We start from the raw sequence: 15,213 nt of genomic DNA, 5'->3' as shown, positions 1-15,213 counted from the left end.
CACAGAGCAGAGGCGTTTTTCCTGAGATCACACAGCCAATCAGGGCGAGAACTGAGAATCGAACCTTGATCTCTCCACTCCATGATTGTGATTCCGAGTAACTCATGTTATTTTAAATCGACACTTGTCTTAAGAACGTTCGGACGGCGAACCACTGAGAGTTCCCGAGGGGCGAATACTCAGCTCTCAGTAGGTTCCTGCGGGGAAAATCTGGCTGCGCCGGCGCGCGCGGGTGCTTTAAGGCAATCTGGTTACAGCAACCCACGTGTCCTCCGCTTCCGGGATCCTTAAGGCCGTCGCTTCGGGTGGTAAAACCCGGCCCGCCCTCACGTCATGTTGGGAACTGTAGCTCCACCTTCCTCCAGACATAGGGGCGTGGGCGGCTTGGAACTGCATTTCCCAGCAGGCTGCGCTCGCCGTTAGAGTAGCCGGACGACGGGCTGGTGGGGTGAACCCTTCATCCTGGGTCTTTTAATTTCTCAGGCGGAACGAGTGGCGGCGGACAGAGGCTTTTGGCTGCGCTGTCTGTGGGTTGTCTGGGCTTGGGGAACTGGGCACGGAGACCGTGGCGCCGGCCGCCGGTCATACAGCTCTGCTTCCAGTCGTCGGGCAAAAAGCTGAGGCGCTTCTCCTTTAATTGCGGTGGGCGGGGCGTGCCGACGCGGCCCGCGTTGCTATTGGTGGCCGTTGGGGGCGCGGAAACTGAACGGGCCGCAACGGCCACCGCAGCTGCCTTCGGCGTCGCCAGCCCCGCCATGGCTGCGCCCTGCGCGGTAAGCCCAGCCGAGAGCAACTCCCCAGGCCTCAGTCTCCCCGCTGGGACACTGGGCGCCTAGTGGCCAGAGCGATGGCTGCGAGGGGCGGGCGGGGCGCCAGGTTCCAGGGTGGTCCTCTTCAGGTCCAGTTTACCGTCTGCGCAGGGGGCGCTGGGTCGGGCACTTTCTGAGCGCCTCCTGCGTGCCAGGCCCTGCGCTGGGTTTCTGGAGCGAACAAACAGGCCTCTGCCTCCATAGTTTGCATCCTAGCGAGGGACACACGACCAAGTCCCGACTCATGTGTGACCTGGGGCCGGTATCGGGCCTCTCTAGCCATTCTCCACGTCCTTAGCAGTGGGTGGCTGCGTGGGGTCTTGTTGAGGGTACACCCTGCTCCAGCAGGTAGGTACAGCAGGACGCTGGGATGCCCGGGCCTGCAGTGTGAGCGGGGCGGAGCCGCCCTCTCTGAGTTCACATTCCTCCAGAGGTCCTCATTTCGAGAGATTTCTTTGAACGGGCAAGGCCCTCTGGCTGATTGGAGAGTCAGGGAGGCTGGGTGGTAGCCTGTGATGCCCTGAGGCACTTGAGGACATGGACGGAGATTCCAGGCTAGGATACAGACCTTTTGACTCCTAATCTGGTACTCTACCTCCCTTCCTGTCCCCTCATGTATAAACCACTGTTGAGGGAGATGAGGCCCACATGCAGGGAACTACAGAGGGGAGGCGGTGTTGAGAGATACCATGGGCCTACTGGTCAGGGGTGGACCTGAACTTGCCTCTGCCCACTGAGCCTAGAGGCGGACACTCTCTTACGCATGTTCTTTCAAGAAGCTTAGGTGAGAGCAGAAGGCTCTGTTGGGGACCCTCCCCCAGCTGCTCCTCCCTCTGTTGTTGAAAGGAGACTCTGACAGGTGCGTTAGGGGTGGAGCTGGGCACAAGGCCATAGGGCCTTTGTTCTGGTTACTGCTCTGTAGGGTGGCAGTGGCTTTGCTGTGCCCCAAGGACATCCTTTCCCAGGAGGAGCCTTTGGGCTTCCTGGAGCACCCAAAATGCTTCTTTGAGGTTTCTGATACTTAGAGTAGGGGGAGATGTTTGGATGGCTGAATTATAACCCTTCAAGTGTTAAGACACAAGCTGCTATTGGATGGAGAGAGTCTCTGGAGTATTCTCTCTGGTGTTTTAACTTTATTAAGTTATTCATACACCACAGAATTCACCTTTTAAAGTGTACATTTCAGTAGTTTTTAGTACATTCACAGTGTTGTGCAACTGTAATCACTAATTCCAGAATATTTTCATCATCCCAAAAAGAAACTCCATACTCAATAACAGTCATGCCACTTCTTCCCTTTCCCCATTTTCTCCCAACCCTTGGCAAACTAATATATTAATACTTTCTGTCTCTATAGATTTGACTATTCTGAACTTTTCATATGAATGGAATCAGACAAAATGTGGCCTTTGGTGTTTGACTTCTTTCACTTAGCATGTTTTCAAGGTTCATCCATGTTGCAGCAAGCATCAGCACTTCAGTCCGTTTTATGGCTGAATAATATTCTGTTGTATGAATATGCTACATTTGGCTTATTCAGTCATGTGTTGATGGATCATTTGGGTTCAATCACTTGTTGGCTATTAAGGAAAATGCTGCTCTGAACATTTGTGTACAAGTTTTTGTGTAAACCATGTTTTCAACTCTTTGGGGTATTTACCTAGAATTGCTGGGTCATTTGCTAACCACGTTTAACTACTTTATTTTTTATTTTATTTATTTATATTTATTTTATTTATTTATTTTTTGATTAGGAGTCTCACTCTGTCATCCAGGCTGGAGTGCACTGGTGCGATCTCGGCTCACTACAACCTCCTCCTCCTGGGTTCAAGCGATTCTCCTGCTTTAGCCTCCCAAATAGCTGGGACTATAGGCGCCCACCACCATGCCTAGCTAATTTTTGTATTTTTAGTAGAGAGGGGTTTTCACCATGTTGGCCAGGCTGATCTTGAACTCTTGACCTCAGGTAATCTGCCCGCCTTGGCCTCCTAAAGTGCTGGGATTACAGGCGTGAGCCACTGTGCCCGGCTAACTACTTTTTTTTAGTCAGGGTCTTGCTCTGTTGCCCAGGCTGGAGTGCAGTGATGTGATCACAGCTCACTGCAACCTTGAACTCCTGTGCTCAAGCAGTCCTCCCACCTCACCCTCCTGAGTAGCTGAGAATACAGGCATGAGCCACTACGTGTGGCTAATTCTTTAATTTTTTTTGTAGGGTCAGGGTCTTGCTGTGTTGCCCAGGTTGGTCTTGAACCCCTGCCTTAAAGTGATCCTCCTGCCTCAGCCTCCCAAAGTGTGGGGATTACAGGTGTGAGCCACTGCACCTGACCTATGTTTAACTTTTTGAGGAACTGCCAAATTGCTTTCTATAGTATCTGTTTTTTTTGTTTGTTCGTTTGTTTGTTTGTTTTTAAAGATTGTTTTTTTTTTTTTTTCTGGGTGTCTTGCATTTTCATGTGAATCTTGGGAGCAGCTTGTCAGTTTCTGCAAAAAAGACACCAGGGATTTTGATAGGAATTATGTGGAACCGGTAGATCAATCTGAGGAGTATCGTAGTATTGTATCTTAACAATAGTAAGTCTTCCTGTTCATGAATGTGGAATGTCTTTCCATTTTTTAAGTCTTCTTTCATTTCTCTTAGTGATGTTTTGTCGTCTTTACTGTACAAGTCCTGCACTTCTTTTGTTAAATTATTCCTATTTTTTTTTTTTTTTTTGAGACGGAGTCTCGCTCTGTCACCCAGGCTGGAGTGCAATGGCACAATCTCTGCTCACTGCAAGCTCCGCCTCCTGGGTTCACACCATTCTCCTGCCTCAGCCTCCTGAGTAACTGGGATTACAGGCGCCTGCCACCATGCCCGGCTAATTTAAAATATTCCTATTTTTTTTATGTATCATAGTTTTATTTTTTGGATTATTCATTGCTAGTGTACAGAAAGTTGATTTTTGTGTCTTGATTTTGTATCTTGCAACTTTGCTGAACTCATGTGTTCTTTTTTGTTTTTGTTGAAGCATTTCCACAGTTGATGTATTAATTCAAATAGTAAAAACTATTCCTAGTAAAAACTAATCCTAAGTGGATTCCTTAGGATTTTCTTTATATAAGATCATGCCTTGAGCATTTTTAACCCTACTCCCCCGGCTGTTGTAGGAAGAGTGCTGGCCCTGGGGAAGCCCCTTCCTCACCCAGGCTTCACACATTTGACCCTGGCTCTCTCTCAGGAGGACCCCTCGCTGGAAAGGCATTTTAAGGGCCACCGAGATGCAGTTACCTGTGTGGACTTCAGTATCAACACAAAGCAGCTGGGTAAGAAGAGGCACCTTGTCTAGGTGCTAGGTTATGAGCTGAACAGGCCAAGTTTTTACCTCGGAGGGGTGGTGGGTGGGAAGCAGAGCACAAGGACTGCACAGCTTTGTCTAGACCTGCTTCTAGTCTTGCTTCTGCTTGCCAGCTCTTTGGGCACTGGGCTTCATGAGCTCCATTTTACATGCAGAGCCTGAGGGTCAGAGAGGTTAGGGGCCTTGCTAAGGCCACACAGCTTTTGAGGGTGGGACTGGGATCTGGGTCTTTTCTGCACACCCTAGCCACCTTTTGGGTCTGTCTTTTGGTGTGGGCCCTGAACAGTGACTCCTTTTCCTTGAAGCTTTACTGATTCTGTTGCCCACAGTAATAAGGCACACCTTCTTGTTGAAGAGCCTTGTCAGTGAGAAGGCTGTTGAGCAGAGATGGGCACCCCCCCTCGACCCCACTGCTCTTATGCTGCAGCTGACTGTCCCCCTTCCTTGGTTGCATGAGGTTTCGTACACAGCTTTTATGACTGCGCTTTCTGGTTCCTGCAGAGGAGGCTTGCCCCTTCATCCTGTCATCAAGACCCTCTGATGTGTAAAGGTTAAGCGGGAACTGAAGTGATTTTTGATCAGTTTTGGGGACCTCCTTTAGGCTTCGTACTGAGTTGGGCCCTCTCAATGGGAGGGGCTGGCTTCCCAGCTGGGGAGGACTTGCTCTCTGGTGCCCTCAGGATGTGTCTGGGGGGAGACCCTGGGCCCCATGGGAATGAGTTTTCCCAGAGCTCTGGATTGCAGTCCAAGGCTAGCATGGGAAGGGCCTCGGTCTTATTCCCATGTGGGTGTGCTCCTTGGAGAACTCTGGGCCACAGGCTCTCCACCTCCAGACCATACCTCGAGATGTGCTCTGCTCCATGGGAGACTTCTCACGGTCTGTTTGTGGATGCCAGGGAAGATGGAGCTGGGCCAGTTGCTCCCCCTGCCTCTCCAATGTCTTGGTGGAGGCTTGAAGCCTGTTAGAGCTGTAGGTCATAGCATCACCCACTGTCCTCAGCCAGTGGCTCCATGGACTCATGCCTCATGGTCTGGCACATGAAGCCGCAGTCACGCGCCTACCGCTTCACTGGCCACAAGGATGCCGTCACCTGTGTGAACTTCTCTCCTTCGGGACACCTGCTGGCTTCCGGCTCCCGAGACAAGACTGTCCGCATCTGGGTACCCAATGTGTGAGTCGTACACTTTGAGGAGGCTTGTTGGAGTCTGGGGCCCTGGTGCCAGAGCCATCCCCACCCAGGTCCCCTAGCTTGGCTCTGGACTGGTCACAGTGGGACTTCTACTCTGCTTTGGAAGAGGTGCCATCAGAGGCTGGGGCTGCAGTTGGAGCCCTCCCCTCAGGGTTGGAAGAGGAGTTCTGGGCTTACCCCATCTATCCCTAAAGAAATGCCACCTGATGCTGTGTTCATGTGGGTGGGGCCTAGAGATGGTGCTCTGTTCATATAGGAGAGGCTCTGGCTTTCCCTTGTGGAGACTGGGGTACTCGGGCTTGACTGACTTTGGGAGGGGTGCTTGAGGAGTAGGAGAGCTTTGATGTGCTTGTGGGCTCTCATGTCACTGTTATGGGTTTCCTTACTCTTGGATGCCTGTCCTTGTAGCAAAGGTGAGTCCACTGTGTTTCGTGCACACACAGCCACAGTGAGGAGTGTCCACTTCTGCAGTGATGGCCAGTCCTTCGTGACAGCCTCTGATGACAAGACAGTCAAAGTGTGGGCAACTCATCGCCAGAAATTCCTGTTCTCCCTGAGCCAGCATATCAACTGGGTCCGCTGTGCCAAGTGAGCATTGTTCTGTCTGGAGACCCTTGGAGGAACCCTGGGGGTTGGGGGCTGGCCCAGGGGCTGCTAGGTACCAACTTATGACCTCGGGCAAGTTACTTAGGCATTGTTTAAGCTTCCTCAGCCTCAGTTTCCTTATCTGTAAAATGGGAACAATAATAGCTCCTGCATTGTAAGTTGTCGAGAAGCTTCATGGAGCTGATGCATGACATGTAAGTTAGTCCATAGTCAGCCATGATGACCCTCTGACATCTGTGTTGGCAAAGCACAAACTGGGTCAACAGGGGCCATTTATTATCAAAAACAATTAGGTACTTTCAGTACTACCACTACACATTTTCTTTTTGTTCCTTAAGACAGTTCTGCAAGCTAGGTGCATTTCCATTTTGCAGATGAGGAAATGGGGGCTCAGAACAGTAGTATCTTGTCCCAGAGCACACGGTGGGTCTGTGGCAGAGCTGGAGTTTGAACCCAACTCTCTCTGACAGTAAGGCTTGCCTACTTTCCTCTGGGATGTTCTCAGGGGATGATTTTGCTCCAGAGCTCCCAGATGGGGGCCCAGGCTTCGGAGATGGGGGGCTTAGCCTGGAGGCTAGCCTTCCTGCTGGCCAGGGAGCCAGTGCTGTGCACACAGCGGGCCAGGTAACCCAAAGGACCTTTCAAGGTCCAAGAATTGCAGACAGATAGTCCTACTTCTAGCTTATTTTATTCCTTTCAACAGAGCTTCCCTATGGGTCAAATATCTTTGCTTCAGAGGAAGGGGTTGGGGTGCCAGGTGACATTAGGAAACCACATGAGTCAGAAGTTGGGGACTATTGAGCTGTGTTCTTCTGGGGACCCCATACAAGTTACTGTTCTCCAGGGCACCCCCATTCCTTTGTCCTGGGAGACCCCTGATGGCTCTTAGAGGCTTTATGACTAGGGTCCTGAGATCAGGAGGGGCCAGGCCAGCAAACTGGGGTGTCAAGTCCATACTGGGCCTTTGGTGGCAGTCCCCAGGACCTCATGCCTTTTGTTGGCAGATTGTGTCTTGCTGACCCGCACTTGAGTCAAATGTAGACTCGGAGGACCTGGTCCCAGAGTAATGACACTGATGGTGAGCTTTTGGCCACCTTTATGCAAATGTTGCCGGCAGGCAGTCGGCTTCATGTTGCCATGTGCTGTGCGTCGGGGCAGTGCTGGGGCTTTATGTGCATGAGGCTGCTCTGTGCTCACTCGTGAGGCAGGCACCTTTTTTTTTTTTCTTTTCTTTTTGTTTATTTATGTTTGGTTTTCCTCTAAGTCAGGAAGAATTTCTCTTTTTCCCTTTTGGTCAGAGTTTGCTGTTGGGATGGGAGAGGGGCTATTTGCTCATGAAGCTACGTAAGAAAACGAAAACAAGAGCAACAGGAAAGATCAATAAGTTTCACAGATTCAGGAAGAAAAAAATAAAGGAAACATTTTTATAACATTTAAAATTAAGTCATAGGCCGAGCTTGAAGGCGCATGTCTGTAATCCTAGCACTTTGGGTGGATGAGGTGGGAGGATCCTTTGACTCCAGGAGTTAGAGGACCAGCCTGGGCAACATAGTGAGACTCCCATCTCTACAATAAAATAAAATAAAATAAAATTAGCTGGGTGTGGTGGTGCACGCCTGTAGTCCCAGCGCTCAGGAGGCTTAGGTGGGAGGATCTCTTGAGCCCAGGAGGCAGAGGCTGCAGTGAGCTGAGATCACACCACTGCACTCCAGCCTGGGTGACAGAGCAATACCCTGTCTAAAAAACAAAACAAAAACAAAAACAAAATTTAGTCACAGTTTCCTGAAAAACTCTTTAGAAGGAAAAAAGAAAAATGATGTGCTAAAAGTTAACTATTTTCAGAAACAAAGTATAATTTAAGATATGACCAAATAAACAGAAGTAACATTGCCTCCTAGGATGCAATGCATTTGTTCCTGAAAAGACAAATTAGGGTATTCAAATTAAAAAAAAAAAATCACAGCAGGGCATGTGACCCCGGGTGGTTCCTGCAGGCAGATAGTAGGCACTCGGGGAAGAGTGGCTGTGGAAGAAGGTGTGTGGCGCCCATGTCGTCTGTTAGTCTGTGATGTGACTTGTGCCCCACCCGGTTCAGGTTCTCCCCCGACGGGCGGCTCATCGTGTCTGCCAGTGATGACAAGACTGTTAAACTGTGGGACAAGAGCAGCCGGGAATGTGTCCACTCGTATTGCGAGCATGGCGGGTGAGTCCCCAGATGCTGTCCTCCACCTGTAGGCGCTCAAGCACAGAGCACAGACCTGGGCATAAGGAGGCCCAGTGGCCTTCAGTGGCTGGAGCCGTGGGACCAGCAGCCTTATCACTGCTGCCCCTTGTCTGGTGCTTTTTGCGAGGTCTGGCAACCTAGCATTGTATCTTTTGCTGTGTGGATGGAAGCTTTGGCCCCATCCCACAAATAGCAGGAGTGCTTAACCTCAAGCCATGCAATTCTTTGGAGCTGTGTAATTATTTGTGCTCCTCTTTTTCTCCTTCACTTTCTGGTTCTCAGGATTACAACATGTCTGTCTGTCAGCAGTTGACACTCAGTTGCCCAAACTACATTTTAAAGCCTCTTGGTATGTTATCCATGATGATGGCTTTACAAAATTCTTGTTGGGTTCTTGTAGCAGATGGTGGCTGTTCATATTGTGCCACATCATCAGGAGAGAGAGGTGCCTACATTTGAGTAGAGACCCCAGCTTCTGCCCTTCTTTGTTGGGCTGGGAGCCACAAGGGTTTCTCCTTGAGAGGTGGACATGGTACCAGCCTGGGTATCACATATGGGTGTGGTGAGGGTCCTTGGCCTGTCTCCTAGAGAGGGGTGGGCCAATGGCCCTGTAGTCCTGCTGGACCTTCCCACCTGTGCCTCAGCTGGCAGGATCTGCCCTGCAGCCACCCCTGGGAAGGGTACCAGCTCCAACTTTGAAAATCCCAGGGGAGCCTGGCTGACTTTTGGGTTTGAAGATAGCTCTCTCAACTTGTATTGAAAATTGGTGGTGGGATGTGCTCCCTGGTCAGTCCACCTTAGTTTGTTGCTGGCCACTGTTCTCACGTTTTACTTCTTGCTCTCCCTTGGCCACCTGGTAAACAAATGTGACAGAAAGGAGGTGTCTGGGTCAAGGGAACAGCATGGGCAGGACACAGGGATGGGGAAAGCACCAAATGTTTCTGGGTCCGTCCTGAACCAGGGCAGACCTCCTATAGTGCATAGTGGCCCCTGTCTTTCCAGCTTTGTCACCTATGTGGACTTCCACCCCAGTGGGACGTGCATTGCCGCTGCCGGCATGGACAACACAGTGAAGGTGTGGGACGTGCGGACTCACCGGCTGCTGCAGCATTATCAGTGTGAGTGGTGAACAGCCTCCTGGGCCCAAGGGCAGCCCTGGTGGGACTGTGATGGTGTTGGATGTTGTCCTGTGCTGTAGTGCTTAAATGGGTCTGAGATGGCCTTGGGCAGGAAGGTGTCCTGGGTTTGTTGGGATTCCAGGGGTGGGAGTCTGTGGCATGGCTGGCCTGGCTTGGAACCTTGGCCAGGAGATGGAGCCTGGTGCTACCTGGCTTCCACTGAGCCAGTCAATGCTCACCTCCGAAGTGGCAGAATCTCACACATACTGCAGGGCCAGATGGGGAGTCCTCACTGGGGCTCTGGTCAGGGCTTCCCTTGAGGACCACTTCTCAGGGGCATGCCACTTGCCTTTCCTGGTGATGGAGGCTCTGCCCTCCAGGGCCAAGGTGACAGCCCTTGACCTGTGGTAAAGGGAACAGGGCTGTCAGTAGAGGCCAGCATTGGTGGGACCGTGGCCACCTCTGGTCTTACAGTGTCCTCCACAGATGTAGAGTCATAGGGAGGGTTGACTTAGCTAGGGGCCAGGCCCAGGATGGTAGCCCTTGGAAGGCAGGGTGGCGGGCAGTGGGCATGGGCTCATGTCAGGCTCCAGGTGGGAGTTGGAGGGCGAGGGCAGACTTAGACATGCCCAGGATGAGTTAGCTGAGAGTACTGGGTAGGGAACTGGCCTGAGAGCAAGTATGAGTGGGCAGGGCCATGAGGCGCCCCAGTTCCAGGGATGGGCTCAGGGAAGGGAGCTGGTGAGGGGTCATTGGAGAAACTGGGAATTGTGTAGCTGGCAAAACAGAGATGAGCAAGACTGGACCAGGGCCGAGACCAGGAAGGAGGCAGAGCTGGAGTTGTTTGAAGAACCGTGGTTGTTAACCTGGGACTAAGCTTAAAGTTCTTGGGCTCGCTTCCTTAAGCCACACCTGAAATGGGAAGGACATGGCTGGACACAGGTGTGGGGTTCTGACCCCACCCACCCCTGCCACACACACACCCTTCCTAGCTGACTCCTGGTGTTCAAGTACAGCACTTTCTTTGGGGTAACAGAGGTGAGCACACCTTCCCAGAATGGGGAGAAGATCCTAATCTTGAACAGCACATGGTGGAGAGTGGGCTCTGCAGCTGGCTTTTAAAGCATTCCTGGCTGTGTGATATTGGGCAGGTCATTTGACTCTGTGGGGCCTCTGGGACAATGATGGGGCCTGTCTCACAGGAGGTGTTGGGAGGTTTAATGAGTTGTTTCATATCAAGAATTGAGAGGGTGGCTGGCACAAAATGGGGGGAAGGAGGTACAATGTTAGTGATGATGGCAATGACACTGTCTTGGTCCTGTCTGGGCTGGTGAGGCCAACCTGGTTGGTTAAGGCCTGTAGTACCCTACAGCACCACCAGGTGGCAGGGGCCAGCCACAAGAACCTGTTCCCCCACCCCACCCCCCCTCCATAGGAAGCCCTGAGGTTTGTTACCAATGCTCTTTCAGACAGAGGCTTCTGGAACAGAAGAGCAGTGGGGCTTGCCTCCACTTGGAGCCCATATCTTTCCTATCCTTCCTTCAGCCTTCTGCTCTGGGCCAGGCCTGAGTGAAGGGCTGGGGCTTGGGGATGGGGCACATCTGCACAGCTGCCTGGGGAACGTGGGCAGGTGCAGAGGAGGGAGGACTTGGACAGGGAGAGATGGGAGTGGAAGGCGATGAGGCAGGACAGTGGTCAGGAGCACATGCTGTGGTTCCTTTCTGTAAAGGGGGTGCCAGTAGGCCTTCCTCATGGCTTTGTGAGGCTCTGATGGGAAAAGCCACAAAAGGATTATAACACAGGGCTGGGTATGTGGTTTGTGCTACATAAGTCCTGACACTGGGCAGAGAGGATGTCTAGGTGACCCTGGGAGGGTCCAGACCCATCTCTGATGGATCAGGAGCCTGGGCCTGGTGTTCACGGGTATAACAGCAGGTACCCCTTGGGAAGGGCCTTGGATACCATCTCCGGCTCGGGGTCCCAAAGATGTGGCCTGATTGGCAGTGCTAGGACTAGCCTCGTCATTTAAGGTGTGAAGGGAAGAAGGACATCTGAGAGGATAGCGGTGTCCAGAGCCTGCTGGGGTTGGGGGCTGGTGTGCCCCATGTGTCCCAGTGATGGGTAGGTGTCCGGCTGTGCCCGGTATCAAAGTAGGGGCTGGCATCAGAGTGGGGGATGGGTTGCAGAGGTTGAGTAGAAGCAGAGAAGCTGACCCTGTTGGGGTGGAGGGGCCAGCTGGACCCAGGGATCTGGGATGTGAGAATGGCTGAGGTCACATTCTGAGCCCCTATAATTGAGGGGCCACAGAAGATAAAGGTCCACAAAGCAGCCAGAGTGAGAGGTATGAACCCCGTCTCCAAGCATGGGAGAGCTGAGGAGGGCAGAGGCTGGGGAGTGAAGGAGAGTGGGGTCTTGTGAAGAGGGTTGTCAGGAGGTGGAGCAATGCAGAGCAGCCGAGGAGAGCGGTGGATACTGGGGAGAGGGAGCTGGGGACCTGGAGGGAGCAGGCTTGGCGGAGGGCAGGGGCGGATCTCCATGATGGCAGGGTTGGGGAGGTGTGGATGGACTCAGATGAGCTCCAGGGGCTGAGTCCTGAGTGGAGCTGAGTGTGTGGGCTGACAGGCCCTGCTGGGAGATTGCAGTCTGCTTGTGCTTCTGGCCTTGCCTCTTATGACAGCCTCTCAGTGGGCCTGCAGTGTCTCATCCCTAAGCCACCCCTAGTGTAGATTGGAGGCTTAGCGGGATTTGGAGTACCCCATAAACACAGCCGGTTCCCCCTGAGCTCCCTGCTCAATGCCGTGGCCAGTGGTGGGTGTTCACAGGATAGCGGAGTCATCCCATAGCCTCTAGGCTGACCCTTAGGGGTGCAGTGAGCCAGGTTGATCTGAGCTCCCTGGGTAGGGGGAACATACCTCTCATCCTCTGCTGATGGGAGGACATGGCCAGGTCTGCTCTGGTCTTGGGGCTCCCCAGAAAACCTTTAGCTGAAACTAGGGGGAAACCCTCTACCCAAGTGGCTCCCCCACCCCCATAGGTGCAGTGGAATCTCTTTGGAGGCTCATTCCCCAGGAAGGGCTCCCAGTACTCTGGAAACAGATGCCTGATCCTCTTTCTGTCCCTGATCCCTAGGAAACCCAAGGGAAACCTACGGACACAGTGACATGCAGTGTCTCCCCTAGTGACTCTGGATGGGCATCAGGCACTTCCAGAATGGCCTTCGGGTGTTGGACGCTGATGGGCTCTTGTGAGAGGATTTGGTTAATGATACTGCAGTGTGTGGCTAGCAAGCCCCAGCCTGCCTGCATCCAGCCATCCATAGTTGTGCTCTATGAGGGCACTTCCTGTTCCTGCTAGGGTTGTTGGAGTTGAAGCCCACTTGGGGCTTTGGGCTATGGAGGCAGCTGGAGCCATTTGTCTTGCGCTGGCTGACTCTCCTAGGTAAGGAGTTTCTTGGCTCTGGCCTATCACTGCAGAGAGCAGTTCTGATTTCTCAATTCAGCAAGGAGTTGGGCTGGTGGAGCCCTGGGAGTGCCAATCCCTGTGGTGGTGGGTTAGCTCCATATGCTCTGAGCCCACGTTAAGACTGTTCAGGCATCTGAGCAGCAGCGCCCATCCCAGAACCTGTAATGTGCTTCGTGCCTTACAGCACGTGCAGGTCCATTATCCAGTGACAGGCCTGGGTGGCCAGCAAAGTAGGTCTACCCTCCATTTCACAGATGTGGAGCATGCAGCCCACAGTCACACAGCTAGAAAGCTATGGGTCTGAGTCTCCACCTCAGGGCCTTTGAGTCTGGCATTCTGTTGACAGGCTCACGCTCGGTTCCTTGCATTTTGGTGACTCTAGTCATTTACTCTCCAGGCTCCCTGGGAGAGGTGGTCTCTTTGGCTGGCTGTCAGCAGGGCTTAGAACTCATACAGTCCCAAGATCTCTGTCCGTTGGTCTTTAGTGCAGCCCTGCACCCCCGCCTGGCCTGATACATTGCCATGGAGGGTTTTGTCTTTTTTTTTTTTTCTTTCAGAGATGGGGTTGGGGTCTCACCGTATTTCCCAGGCTGGTCTTGAACTCAAGCAATCCTCCCACCTCGGCCTCCCAAAGTGCTGGGATTACAGGCGTGAGTCACCATGCCCGGCCGGAGGGTTTTAAGTAGTTGCAGCTAGCAGGGCAGGCCTGTACCCTGTACTGGGTGTTTTGAGACTAAAAGGGTTGATTGGGGTGCAGTGGTGCTGTCCCACCTGATCTAGCCAACCTACTCTCCCACTGTCCTGAAGTGAGCATTTACACGGCATTTACACAGAGGAGTGTTTTGGGTGTCCTTTGCTGCTGGTATCAGAGCACCTTTGTGGTATGAATCCAAAGCCTCTTGTCAACCCAGAGCCACTGTGTCACTAGTAACATCAGTTGCGCATCGCAAGAGACCACCCTGGGGAAAATGAGCAGTCCTTTTGTGGAAGGATGTTGGGGTGGGGCTTGGCCCTGGCATGGTCTCCTCTAGAGAGGAACCTCCTGCTTGGGCACCCAGGCTTTCTCTGGGCCCTTGGCTGGTTTGCAGTCCGTTAGGTAGTGGGCCTAGGTTTGCCCAAGCCTCTACAGGCAGAGCAGCATGGAATGGGTGTACTCAGGTCTCTGCTTAGACCACCTACTGCCCACAAACCATGACTTTTCGTTCTTGGTATTTGGGAGCAGGGGCTGTGGTGCCCTCATCCCTGGGTCCCTGAGGATCTGTAGAAGTTTGATGTTGGTGTATCTCTGACCTGGAGTCAGAGTTCTCTCTTTGGGGTGGAGATGGGATAAGAGCCACAAGCTCACAGCTACCACCCAGGTGGCAGTGTGTGTCATCACTGATATCTGCCATGGAGCCAAGAAGAGGCCTGCGGCTTTGGACTTGACAAAAAGTGGATCATTCTCAGACATTTGGCGCTCAAGGCATCATGATAGAAGGCTCATGCCCTCATGGGACAGCCTAGCCTTCGTGGTAGACTCTCATGCAGGGGTGGTTCTTACGATGAGGCCTCCATAGACTACCCGCTCCCCACCACCTCCACAGAGGCAGGAGGAGTGAGAGTGGAGGCTGGTGCGGCCAGTGGGTGAGGCAGGAGAGCAAGTGGGGAAAGGTGGGGTGGGTCCTGGTGTCTGGGGTATCCCCCAAAGCCTGGCATGCCAGGCCAGCCCCTCTTCTGGAGTAAATGGTTCTAGGTGTTTCTATCCAGGCTTGGGTATTCCTGGCATTTATGTGGAGTGGAGATTCTGTTGCCCTTCTTCTGGGAGAGATTCTTTCCCTTGGATGGGCTTGACCAGGTGGGGGCCTCTGGTGTGGCATCCATACACTGACCCTGCCACCTTGATAGTGCTGGGAAGCCCAGAGCTCCCTGAGCATGCCCTCCCTTCTGCACCCTCCTGCCACCGGCTGTTCCTCTGGCAGCTTCTGCTCATGGAGGGGTGGAGGTGGCCTTCATCCCAGTGCAGACTTTCTGGTGGGGGGGGGTCTCTGAATTCTGCCTCCAAGAGCTGGCTTCAGAGACCCCACTGGTCCCTCTCCAGCCTGCCTCCTGGAGATCCTGGCGCTTGGAGGGTGTTGTTCAGATATAAATATCATGTTACATAAAGCCTTGGCTGTTTCCCCCTAAGTGTGCCTGGGAACACGTATCCAGACTCCCCGGCACATCGGCACATCAGCTGGGCTGGCATCTGAGGGACTGCGTGCACCCTGTGGGCCTTGTTGAGGGCCGTTTCGTGTTGGGTGTGTTTACCAACCCAGTAGTGGTTCTTACAGCCTTTCAGTGCTAAGATGACGGTTGGTTTTGAATCTGCCTTTATGTTGGTGGCAATTCTGACTTGGCAGGGTCATGGTTATTTTAGCCCCACTGGTTTTCCTCATTGGGCCTCTGGTAATGGGAAGAAAGACACTGGGGTTTTCCTCAGAAGGCACCCTA

The 15,213-nt window shown here is 52.7% G+C and overlaps 1 protein-coding gene across 15 annotated transcripts in view; it reads left to right on the top strand.

Annotated features, from left to right (window-relative positions):
* The first annotated feature begins 234 nt into the window (after positions 1-234).
* Positions 235-15,213, top strand: part of POC1A (POC1 centriolar protein A) — a 79,630-nt gene continuing 64,651 nt past the window's right edge. For 4 of the 15 annotated variants that reach the window (XR_010155597.1, XR_001713353.4, XM_016941222.4 and 1 more), the window contains exons 1-6: positions 395-773; positions 4,028-4,112; positions 5,145-5,316; positions 5,743-5,922; positions 8,036-8,143; positions 9,167-9,282. Coding sequence is in view for 11 of the 15 variants with exons in the window: in XM_016941222.4 (XP_016796711.1) it covers positions 756-773; positions 4,028-4,112; positions 5,145-5,316; positions 5,743-5,922; positions 8,036-8,143; positions 9,167-9,282 (679 nt within the window). In the remaining 4 variants the exon portion in view is untranslated. Of the gene's footprint in view, positions 309-353; positions 774-3,279; positions 3,381-3,956; positions 4,113-5,144; positions 5,317-5,742; positions 5,923-8,035; positions 8,144-9,166; positions 9,283-15,213 lie in introns of those variants that run through there. The other 11 variants (XR_001713356.4, XR_010155598.1, XM_063806806.1 and 8 more) reach the window with 10 other exon arrangements.

This window comes from Pan troglodytes, chromosome 2 (genome assembly GCF_028858775.2).
Source record: "Pan troglodytes isolate AG18354 chromosome 2, NHGRI_mPanTro3-v2.0_pri, whole genome shotgun sequence".
Classification (NCBI taxonomy): Eukaryota; Metazoa; Chordata; class Mammalia; order Primates; family Hominidae; genus Pan; species Pan troglodytes.
This window is presented reverse-complemented; position numbering and strand designations above follow the sequence as displayed.